The sequence below is a fragment of the Strongylocentrotus purpuratus genome, unplaced genomic scaffold (assembly GCF_000002235.5).
Source record: "Strongylocentrotus purpuratus isolate Spur 01 unplaced genomic scaffold, Spur_5.0 spur5_scaffold_13, whole genome shotgun sequence".
Taxonomy (NCBI): Eukaryota; Metazoa; Echinodermata; class Echinoidea; order Camarodonta; family Strongylocentrotidae; genus Strongylocentrotus; species Strongylocentrotus purpuratus.
Window position 1 is genome coordinate 27,985,887 of NW_022145598.1, and position 12,372 is coordinate 27,998,258.

A 12,372-nucleotide genomic window follows, 5' to 3' on the forward strand; every position below is an offset into this window, starting at 1 on the left:
ATGTATGCAGGGGGCGTTTCACAAAACTTGTCGTCGGAGACAAATGACATTTTTTGTTATAACCTACTGAAATCCTTGCTTCTGATTGGCTATTAACAGATTTGTCACTGATTTTGTAATTTGTCATTGAAAAAGGCTTTGTGAAACGGGTCCCAGGAGTTCAGATAATAATGACGGAGCGAGACCATGGATACATTAGAAGGTGAAAAGAAGTAGGAATTTCTTTTATATGTACATAATGTATCTCTTATCATTTAATAGTAGGCATCTACAGGGCACCGTCTTACAAAGAGTTGCGATTGACCCAAATCAATCATAAGTCCTCCAATCAATCGCAAGTTTGCAATCTCCTATCTCGTATGTACATAGTTGCGATTGATATCAACTCTTAGTAATACAGGGCCCGGATCTTCATCGCACCGTTTAAAAAAAAATGTTCATAAAAGTTTTGATGTTTTTTTCGTATTTCCATTTTGTGGTGATTTTCCTGAAATCGCCTATTACCCTTGACAGAAGGGATAATATTTATTTGTTTTGAGATAAAACACGCCTTCGTCATGAATGGGACTTGCAGTGTAACCCATATCGGGACAAGCCATATTCCGACAGTCCCGGGTCTGTATTCCCTTCTTGTAGTTGTCCCATTTAGGTGCCCACGTGGTGGGCCTGAAGCGGCATGGGGTACTTTTGGAGATGCTCTCGGTGTAGTATGCAATGGCTTTCATATGGTCGCAGATGATGCTGAAGTAGCAATTGGGCATGTCCGTCCCTCCGTTGGGATAGAACTCTTGGTGGCCAAGCTGTGAAAGATTTGGACAAAGAAGCGACTGAATGTTCAGATAATATAGGGACGTACTGGCACACTTTAACAGGAGACCACAGCCCGCCCTTGTTTCTACCCTTGAAAATTCGGGGAATACACTAAAGATTCCTTTCAATTTGAGACCGCACAGGCTACCGGACCTGCATAATGGCTCATCACGGATTAAAACATATATGTACAAAATATAAGTCGGTCTATTGGTAAGTCAATACAAATCCTGAACATGGTTCTTTTCCCCCGGAAATGTGCCCCCCCCCCCGCAAAGTTTGGGGAAGGCGTAGAACGTGGAATAGTAGGAAAGAGAGGAAAGAAAGAAAGACAGAGAGACAGAGAGACAGACTGAGACAGAGGTAGAGAGAGAGGGATAAAGAGAGGGGATGGTGGGAGGGGAAGGTGAAAATGAGGGGGGTAGAGATAGTACCCCTATATTACCAAATTAGATTAGAAATGAGTAGGCCTACGTTTAACGTCATGTAGCCCTTGTCTGATTTCCCCTTTTTAATCACACAAAAGAGGAACATCTTTTACAATATAGTTTCCATAGTTACCTCATCCATGAGCCCAAGTCCTCCCATTGCGATCAGTTCACCGTCAGTGTGTATGACGTCAACAAACGTTGCATCGGATTTGTCTAGACGACAGAAGTTCCTCACCCGTTTCCCGCCAAACCCTGGGCCTGCAGGGTCCAAACCTGGTATAAAGATATATATAATTATAGAGAGAGAGAGAGAGAGAGAGAGAGAGAAAAGAGAGAGAGAGAAAAGAGAGAGAGAAAAGAGAGAGAGAAAAGAGAGAGAGAAAAAGAGAGAGGGGAGAGAGAGAAAGAGGAGAGACACAGACAGAGAGAGAGAGAGAGAGAGAGAGAGAAGGCGGGGGAGAGATTGGGTCAGTTAATATCATGAAGGTCCCGTTTCCCATTTTCTTTCATTAGGGGCCTACGTGTATGCACTATGAACATGACAGACAATGAAAGCGGACAAAATATACAGTTCCTCAGGTAGACAAAGGAACATCCCTTCACTGCTATTATGTAAAAATGTGTAGAACAGGTGAATATGCATGTGACACCTGTTCTACACATTTTTACATAATAGCAGTGAAGGGATGTCCCTTTGTCTACCTGAGGAACTGTATATTTTGTCCGCTTTCATTGTCTGTCATATGCATAGTGATGAGGCCGAAACATCTGTTTGTCATGTTGATATACAAAGTGGAGAGTGCCGCCGACATCGGAGGATGCTTTACTACTAGCAATACCGCTTCAACAAAGGCGAAGTTCACTACTCTATTGCATCAGGAAACAGATGTGCATAATTACGTATCAAGAAAATGGAATGTAAAAATAGCTCTAAGTAATTCAAGCTATATGGACCTCTTCTCTTTATTATGCACATCAACGATTTACCCTTGATACTAAAAAATTGCAAAATAAATATGAATGCTGATGACACTATTTTATATTATGCTAGTAATGACTTTTCTGAACTGGAAATCAAGGTAAACGAAGATTTAGTAAATGTGAACAAATGGCTTGATGTCAATAAGTTAAGTTTGAATATAAATAAAACAGAATACATTGTACTAGGAACAAAAAATCGTCTAAAACTAGCTAGTAATACAAATTTGAATATTAACATAGATGGAACCCCTCTGAAAAGAGTTACTACGTGCAAGCATTTAGGAGTGATTGTGGATGAAACTCTATCATGGACAGACCATATTAAATCTGAAATGTAGTAGTGGATTGTTTATGTTAAAATCAATACGTGATATTGTTGGTAAAGATACATTGAAATTAGTATATAATGCATTGATTTTATCCCACCTCTCCTATTGTGATGTAATATGGGGAAACTGTGGAAATTGCCTACAAAATGATCTCCAAAAAATTCAAAATCGGGCAGCTCGAATAATAAATGATACCCCTTGGGATTCATCGGGACACTTCAACCTTAATAAACTTGGATGGGATACGCTTGAACAGAAAAGGAAAGAAAATATCGCTTTAATGACTTTCAAAATACTTAATAAAAAAGCCCCTTCTTATCTAATAGATAAATTTTCGTTCAGAGAAAGGCCATATAATACGAGAAGTGGCAATCTATGTGTTAAGACAATCCAGCCTAAAACGGATAGTACCAAACGCATTTGTGTACAGAGGCGCTTGCCTATGGAACTCACTACCACACGAATTGCAAGCTGCACAAACCAAGTACAGTTTCACAACAGGACGTAAAAGAATAACCAATTTATAATCATATACAGTATACTATGCTCAAATATGTCTATGAACTTTCGAATGTTTCCTTCTTATTTTTGATGTGTCCATTTGTGTGTTGTTTGAATTTAAATTGTTGTGTATATATCTGCTCGGGTATTTTTAAATTTCCATATGATGTAATATAGTTTCATTTCATTTTATCCGAAAATGATTAAATAATACAGTTTTATCTGCTGTGCTTGTTATTTCAATTCACTTTCATGTGTTCTTTTACTGACTTAAATAAAATAAAATTGTAATCATATCCATAATTGAAATAATGCAGTATCTTGGCCAGCCACATTTTACTTTTTAATATTTTGTATATATCATTTCTGGCAGTTTATATGCACTAGTAACAATTCGTATTACCTATTTTAATTTGAAGTATATATACATTACTTTTGTTTGGACACTCATGATTATTGTTATTCATATTAATATACGTTTTCTGAAGTACTATTCTATCGTTATCTTTTAGATATTTATCTTGATTATTTCTTGTTTGTTTTAAATATGTCATTTGATGTACCATTATCATTTTTATGTTCATTCGATGTATTTACATTGTTTCACACGGCCCCAATGGAAATCAGTCTTGTAACTGTTTGGGCTTTTTTAACCGTGTATAAATAAAGATATCAATTCAATTCAATTCAATATGCCCGCCCCCGTAATTATTATTATATTTTTAATTTAGGGCATTTTCTCAGCACTGCGCAAATAAGAGTTAGGGGTAAGAGGACACTTTTTTTTTTTTTTTGGTCTCGAAATTTGAAAATTTGACATTTTGTCCAGTTGGGGGGGGGGGGGGGGTAAGGTCACCTTTTTAAGGTCACCCATTGGCAACTTTTTTTTTTTTTTTTTTTTTTTTTTTTTTTAATTACACACACAAAAAAAAAAATCAAAAAGGGAGGGTTTTCCAAAATAATATACAAAAAACATTCACATGAAAAAAAAATCGAGGGGGGGGGGGGGGGGGTTTAACCCCAGAACCACCCCCCCCCCCCCCCCCCCTGCGTACGCGCCTGTTACCTGTACTGTACTTTTTTGTCCTCTTTTCATATATTTGTATTGTAAGCGCTATGGTACTTATTGTTTTTAGCGCTCCTAAATATTCGATATTATTATTATTATTATTATAAAGAAAATGGTATCAAAATGATGAACGGACCGGGAAAATGTTGAGTGTCAGGTATGCACACCGTTTTCCAAAAATCAACTCAAGGGCGTTATCAATACGCCATTGACTCCTACAGAAATCATGTTGAGATTACGTAATAACGCGTCATTGTCATGATCACACATTTTAATTGGTGACTCACAAGGCTCTTGAAACTTGTTTTCATGATGGTGCATCTTATTTTTTTACCAGAATGTCGGTAAGCCCACTATCATTGTTATTATCTTTTTAGGGGGGGGGGCGCCACTCTTTGCTGGATTTAATGTACAAACATTATACAAATTAATAGGCTCACAGATAATATAGACATTCTTTCTTCAGGCCTATATAACACTTATATTCTCTTTATACTTGTATTTTACATCATTTATACACTTTCATGTTGATACTAGGCCCCTTGCATACTGTAAGCTTTATATCCTGCGTCTTTACTAGATGCATTATGTGATTTTCTCAACCCTGTTGAAGATACCAGATTCCTAACTGTTTAATTCTACATTACTCTAATACAATGCTGCTTGTATCATAATGATTTATAATTGTCTTGGTATATCTGAATTATATCCTTATTTGTAGGAATATGCGATATGTAATAAATGTGTCATTTTAGTCTTAGTTTTTGGAGGGAGGGAGGAGTTAAGATTTTTTTCAAACACTGTGCAATAGTTGATTTGGGAGCAACATGTGAGGGCTCACATACCTCCGGGTAATAGTGTTGAATTTCACTTTTGTGAGCCCTGGCCCACACGCTGCTCCCTCCCTTTTCCTCTTGTATTTTGTTTGTATTGCATGATCTGTCAAAATGTAATTGTATTGTGCTTTTATGATTGGCCTAATAAATAATAACAATAATTAAAAGAAAAAAAATCATGTACCTGATATTCTTCCGATCATTTCGTGGGTGGATGACCCTGCGTAGCCCCCAATGTGGGCGCCCAAGCTGTGCCCAATGATATGGACGTCGATATAAAGAGCCCCGCCGTGTACATTGAGGGCTTCGATTAACCTGGCGACCTGGCGACCGACCACGCGAGAGTTGGCCCTCGACGTCGGGTATTGTCTTCGAGCACCCAAAAACCAGTCGACCATGATCACGTTGACGTCTTCCTTTGTGTTTTTTTATAAAGGTAAAAGTGGCGAAAAGTGTCAAAATACCGAAATATCAGCCCTTATTAACATTCAGGGCTGTATTGCTTTAAAAAGAACACATGACGCAACCATGGAAACTTTACACAAGATCGCAAATAATTTATTTTTAAAATCTACAAGAGGCAAATTCAATAGCCTGATTGCGATGCTTCAACTATTAAATGTTAAAGATAAAGATTATGACACATCTTCTTGTCATCCGAACTTTATTTCTGTGGTTGTAAAAGAAGGTATAGAAATAACCGATAAAGTTCATTACTTATATAGTTTGCGGTCGTGAATATCTACAAATAAATTCAAAGTAATGGGAAATCATGAATTAAGGAGAGACTGGCAGTTAAAGAGGGAGTGGGAAAGGATGGTACCAAGAAAGAAATTATATTAGAGGTGAAAGAGAAGAGGAAGAGGGACGAAGATCGAGAGTGGGAATAAGAGGAGAGAGAGAAAGAGAGAGAGAGAGAGAGAGAGAGAGCGACAGAGACAGAGAGAGCAAGAGAGAGGGGGAGGGAGAGGGGTGAGGGAGAAATAGCGAGATAGAAAGAGAGAGTGGGGGGGGGGGGAGATATATATATGGAGGGGAAGCAATGTATTACTTCTGCACATGACAGTATTACAATTTCTGTTAAAATAATATTCTCTTGTCTTCCACGTACCCTCAAAAGCAGAGCGTCCCTCATACCAGTCCACCTGTATCCCTCCATACTTCCCTTCCAGCCGTGTATCAGAATATTCGTACCCCTCCTCGCATCGAACTTCGACGCTGTAATCGTTGGCGGAATTTTCCTGTCCATCGACTCTCCAACTCCGACGTCGCCGGCGGTCGAGCGGGTGAAGAGAGTGAACGTCGTGCCGATCTTGGCCGGCGAGTCCGGGTGTCGATGATGGCAGGTAAAAAATACTCGACTAAAGCAACCCACATCGTCGTAGCAAACTTTACAGAGCGCTAGAAAGAGGGACAGCAGGATAATATTTCTGTTATAAGTATTACATCTGTAAATAAAGATTACTCAAGGGTGACAAGAAATGTGGTCTGTATAAAAGCAGGTGATCTTTATGCACATGCAGATGTAGCTTTTGTGCATTTCAGAGGGGAACACTTCTCAGAACGACCTGTTTAGACAAGTGGTCTTTCTTTACAGGTGGTCACAAATTGGGTTCCATTGTAATCCGCAAGGGAAAATACCTGCTTCATGGTAAGACATTGGGAAAAACAAAATACGTGAAGATTGTTGCATTCATGAGCTCCAAAAAGGTCTAAGCATAAATTTCAATGCTTCAATCTGTAAGAATAGCTCAAAACCATTAATGACCCATTAACCCAGAATCGGACTGTCTCGAACTGACCAACAGGCAGACGCCACTTGCCCGAATATCATCTTTTCTTTCGCGAAAGAGTAAGAGTTTTGATCATTTATAACAGTACGAAAATTTGTACTCACAATCAAATGGAATCTGCAATCATCTAATAACTCTTCTATTTAAATTATATAGGAATAACAGTAAGGTTAGACATAGTGCTAAATGAATAATGAGATATAATTGGGTTTCGTTGGCCGAGGGGGAGCCACATCTGTATTTCCCGCAGGCCCTGCAATTAGCACTGTCCCAGCCAGGGGCGTACGCAGGATTTTTCAAGGGGGGGGGGGGGGGGGGTTAAAATATTTTGCTCCCGAAAATTTGAAAATCGCGCCGGCCGAAAAGTCGCTCAGTGGGGGGGGGGGGGGGGGGGGGGGGGGGGGGGGGGGGGGGGGGGGGGGGGGGGAGGGGTTAAGCGGACACTTTTTTTTTTTTTTGGTCTCAAAATTTCAAAATTGGACATTTTTCTTCGTTGGGGGGGGGGGGGGGGAAGGTCACCTTATTTAGGTTAGCCGTGGGTATAATTTTTTTTTTTTTTTTCTTCCAAAGACGTCCGACCCCACCAGCAGAGCCTATAACTTCTGGTTTATAAAATCAAAAAAAAAAAAAAAAAAACACCCAAAGGGGGGGGGGGGGGGGTTTAGGTTTTTTAGGGTGGTTTACATACATAAAAATACCAAAGGAGGGTGTTTGAACCCCAAACCCCCCCCCCCTCTGCGTACGCCCCTGATTTGATGTATAAAACCCCTAAACTTCTATTTTTTTTGGAAGAAAAACAAATTATAGCTACACCCCCCCCCCCCCCCCCCTACCCCCCCCCCCCCCCCCCCCCCCCCCCCCACTGAGCTAAATATTTGTCGGCACGACTAATCCTAAATAATCCACCCCTAATTAATCCTGGATCCGCGCCTTTAATGAAACGTCCATTGCAGCAATGGGGCGATGGAAGAACTTAATTTAATTTAACTTAATTTAATTAAGGAACTTTACATAACTGACACGAACGAACGATTTGTATGTTGCTCGCTGCCAAAGATTTTCTTGTTTTTAAAGATTTTCTGTGTTTTTTTTAATATCATTTTTGAACATTTCTTCCATTCCCCAGAAGGGGCCGTTAAAGAAATACAAATCATTGTCATTGTCATTGCTACAATATAATTATGTACGGTTTCTGTTGCCGTCCAGGGAGGTAGGATTTACATTTGAACCTAAACTTAAAGGTGAAGATGATGTTCTATGGCAATGTAGAACACATATTACGGCTGACTACTAAAAAAACAATTATTCTAAAAATGAACAGGTGACTGAAATAATTTGTACATGAAGGCAGGCTTATACTAAACACTCGGTTCGCGGCTTGTTGGAAAACACTCTGGTCACGGCTGGCTAATAGTGTCTTCAAATCGGCCCTTCACGCTGGTAAATTCTTATTTTAGATTAGCGACTATTTTTAACCATTTTTCAATGGGGGTGCGTGGGGAAATTTACTTTAAAACGAAGTTGGAAGCAGCAAGCTGTGACCCGAATGTTTTCCAGCGCGCCGCGACCCGAGTGTTTAGTATAAGCCCAAGGCATTTGCATTTAATTTGGTTATATTGGTTGGGACGAAAATGGCCTATTCGTAAGTAGGGGCGAATTTCAAAGTTTTTTGGTGGTGCAGCCCCCATGCCCTCTCCCCACCCTACACCTATTCTGCAAGCACAGACCCTAATTTGACACTTTATCAAAAAATTATTGTGCCTTAAGAGAAGCCAAGCCCAGCTACCTACTGATACCTACTGGCAGACAGATTCAGACAAAAGATTGAAATGCATCGAGATCACCCTGTCATATTAAACGTTAAGCCCAGCTGGCAAATGGAACTTTTGAAGCTCCAATAGAATAACAAGCAATTTGGATGCAGAACAGAACTTATCAAACATTGTATACTATCGAACCCTTTACTATATCTAGTCCCCCCCCCCCCTTGGAAAATTAATGCTCCAAACGTGTCGATAGAATTAAGCGAAATAGTGAACAAACATGAAAACCCATTTCATTTACTTCAACGCAGTTTAGAATTGATCAGTACCAAATGGCCAATACAACTACACATCTATACAGATGGGTCAAAGGTTCCAAATCTTGGAATAAGTTCTGCTTCTTTTTATGTACCAGCCTTTTCCTTTCAACAAGCAAAACGATTGGCGGATCACACATCATCTTTTAGAGCCGAACTGGCTGCAATTCTCCTTGCGCTTAATTGGCTAGAGAACCTTAATGTGTATGTTGGCATTGTTATTTTTTGTGACTCCATAAGCGCCCTGCTCGCTATAAAGGATGAAAAAGCTATTACATATTTTGTAACTGAAATTATTACATTAAGTACAAAATTATCGTATCAAGGAAAACACATACACTTAGAACGGATTCCTAGCCATTGTGGTGTACACGGAAATGAAATGGCAGATTTTTATGCAAAATATACTTTAAACCCCTGAGCTCCTGGGTTCTCGGCCCCCTGGACCAATAACATTGAAATTTGTAATAAATTATCCTTTTCTGAAATAAAGAGTATTATTACCAGCAAGTATATAAAACTCTGGCAAGACAGATGGAATAATTCTGATAGTTTTCTTAGACAGATACTGCCTACAGTAAATCAACCATATTTATGTAAGCTGAACCGATTTGAAGAAAGTATTTTCCATAGATTAAGAATAGGAGTAATAGGTTTGAACTTAGATCTCTTCAGATTGAATATACACTCGACAGGCCATTGCAATAACTGCATAGGACATATTGAAACTGTATACCACTTTCTCACTGAATGCCCAAAGTACATTATAGAAAGAGCTATGTTAAATCATGACACTACTTAACATTTCAGAAATAATTAAATAAAAAGCAATAGTTCGCTTCGTTTGAAGAACAAAGCGGCAGTATCAAAACAATTAATTTTTTTTGTCTTTCTTATCTTCTCTTTTCCTTTTTCTTGCACCAATAAAGCCCACAATACTTGTAACTAATTTGACCATTTAAATTTCTAACAATTCGGTGGTCGCCTCCAGCATCACATGCCAGCTGGCACCCCCTCACCTATGCCGGAGTGACCTAGGTTAAAACCGAAAGTCTGCGAAATGTACCTCAAAGACTGGTAAGATGGCATTTTGAAAAGGGTGTGGGTGATATTTGAGCGCGCATGTGCGCGTAAACACAAGTACGTACAACTTGCTAGGTCATCTCTTTCCAAAATTATTAATTTATTGAAAACAAAAACAAAAATATAAAAGAAAATAAGCAGAAGGAAAGGGGATGGAAAGAGAAAGAATCCTAATAATAGTCATTTATGACATGAAATTGTACATAATTATGCATATATATAAATAATTCATAAAATAGTGTGTGGCAAAAATAGTCAACTGTGACTGATTGCCAAACAAAATCAAATCAAGAAGAAGAAAGAAGATACATGTCAATATCAGGAGCAGCTATAGTACATGGCCTATGCTAGTATTATAGTGCAGACTCTCTTTACGACTGACCAAGGTTTGTGCCTGCAAACTACCCTACACCAGTGCTCGTGCCTCGTTCCTCATCAATGAAACATTATTTTCAGACTCATTACCCTTCGAGATCACAATGGACTCGTCCGTTCATTGTCTGTGTGTTCGTCACACTATTACTCCACTAAGTTGACGCAGCTCGCCATGGATGCGGATCATTTACTAGTTGTTTTCATGTTGCACCACCTGATTGCACATATTATGATATTTAATAGAGTAAAAAGTGAAAAGGGGGGATATAAATGAAGGTCATTCCTAGCTTATTTTTTCTCCTGAAGTCAATTAATAAGGTTTCATCTTCGCAATGCTTTGAAAACCACAAAGTATATACCTTCCCTGTCGCATGCAACTAAGTTCAAGGGTACCTTACCACAAAACTTACAGAAAGTTTGCAATGCAGACACGAAATGAATGTACTTCATTCCGAATGTCTCAAACGTACATAAAAAATGTAACAGAAAGATGGTGAAATTCTATTAAATATCATATTATAGATAGAACCCGAATACTAAAGTTAAATCAAGAGGCACATTAGTAACAATGATTATAGTAATAATTATAATAATAGCAGCAATAAAATATAATGATAATAACAATAATAATAATAATAAATAATGATAATTTGTTTACCCAGTGAACCATCATCAGCATCAACATTGTTCTTCCTGAAGGCCCTGTAATTAAGATAAGGCCAGTTGCCAGGTACGTACCGGGTGGAGAGTCGCAAAACATCTTGCCAAATGACCTTAGTGCTGCGCTGGGATTTGAACCTCAAACTTTGCATTGAGAGTCAAGTTAATGAACCATTATACCACAACACCTCCACGATATGAAGCCATACACTGAACCTACTACCCCAATAAAATTATTAACTTGACAAGAAATTCCTCAATTCCGTGCGCTCACTTTCTAAAAGGCTATTAACTATAACCATAATGCTGATTATGGCATGGCAACATTGCACTTATATTTAAACAAGCACGATAAATATTTTTCTGTTCTCATTTTATACACTCCTAATAATATAACTGTTTTATTTTGACCAAACTTGATAAAATCAAGAATATAGCTGGTTTCAAACAATATTCCTGTGCTGTTAAAACCTCAGACCATCATTTGCACATTATGTGTTATCTTGTTTACACTTAAAGTGTCTTTTCATAAGGTAAAGGCTCCCAAATTTTAAATAATTATTCAAACACAACTTAAAATCCAGTGCCGTGATTTGGGCCCCGTCATTTAAGGGACACTGGCGGTTTGATGGGGGGGGGGGGGGGGGTGTTCACCGTTGAATGGAATACAAATGGCCCCAAGACCCCCATTACATGTTATGTAACCCTAACCAGGTATCAAAGAGTGTAGCCTCGGTCCAGCCATTTATTGGGAACTGTTAGGGGGAAGGAAGGGGGGGGGGGGCGCGGAACTGAAATTCGAATTACCAAGGGCCACGTACACCGTTAATGGGAAGATTTATACTTGTGTTATGGGAGGGTTTACTACCCCCCTTCTCTCTCCAGTCTCCCCCCCCCTTCTCTCTCTCTCTTTGTCGCGATTTAGTGGAGGGGTCACAACTTTAACAATTTTCTTGATTTTGCATTTTAATACAGTGTCTCTTTCTCCTCATCAACTCTGATGCTTGGCCGGTGAAATCCCCATTTTCCATGAATCAAAAATGAACATTACTGTATATTTATTGTTGCATAATCATGCAGAAAGAAAGTTCACAAATGTTGTTGTATGTATAAGAAACTGTATAAGCTACAAAGCATGATGTTGAAGGATTGAATGGGCACCTAAACCCTGATCAGGGAGATGGATTAACGGCTGACTTTACAGCATATACTAATTGAAAGCATCTATTGCCAAGAGGGATGACAAATAAATGACTATTTCAGCAGATTTGCATGATAATTGACCCAGAATGTTTCCCCTTTATCCTGAGTTTTACATTGCCAATGCTTTGTTGCAGGCTTGGAGCTTTTCTTCGTCAGTTTGAGACGTGGACGGCTACGAACTTACCAGAGTTGACGGGGACAATGATTACTTCTAACATGAC

At 39.0% G+C, this 12,372-nt stretch overlaps 1 protein-coding gene across 1 annotated transcript; it reads right to left on the reverse strand.

Annotated features, from left to right (window-relative positions):
• Positions 1–338: 338 nt before the first annotated feature.
• LOC115923253 (pancreatic lipase-related protein 2-like) lies at positions 339–12,369 on the reverse strand. The gene is made up of 5 exons (XM_030983665.1): positions 12,336–12,369; positions 6,069–6,358; positions 5,142–5,373; positions 1,372–1,514; positions 339–800 (listed from the first exon to the last, which is right to left on the reverse strand). Exons 1-5 carry the CDS (start codon positions 12,367–12,369, stop codon positions 501–503), a joined length of 999 nt encoding a protein of 332 aa, XP_030839525.1. The 3' UTR covers positions 339–500.
• Positions 12,370–12,372: the final 3 nt, after the last annotated feature.

Coding starts and splice junctions, on each gene's coding strand:
- LOC115923253 (XM_030983665.1), bottom strand. CDS start 12,369: ATGTTAGAAGTAATCATTGTCCCCGTCAACTCTG. Junction 6,359..12,335: donor CATTGTCCCCGTCAACTCTG/GTAAGTTCGTAG, acceptor CCCTCTTTCTAG/CGCTCTGTAAAGTTTGCTAC. Junction 5,374..6,068: donor GGGACGCTCTGCTTTTGAGG/GTACGTGGAAGA, acceptor AAAAACACAAAG/GAAGACGTCAACGTGATCAT.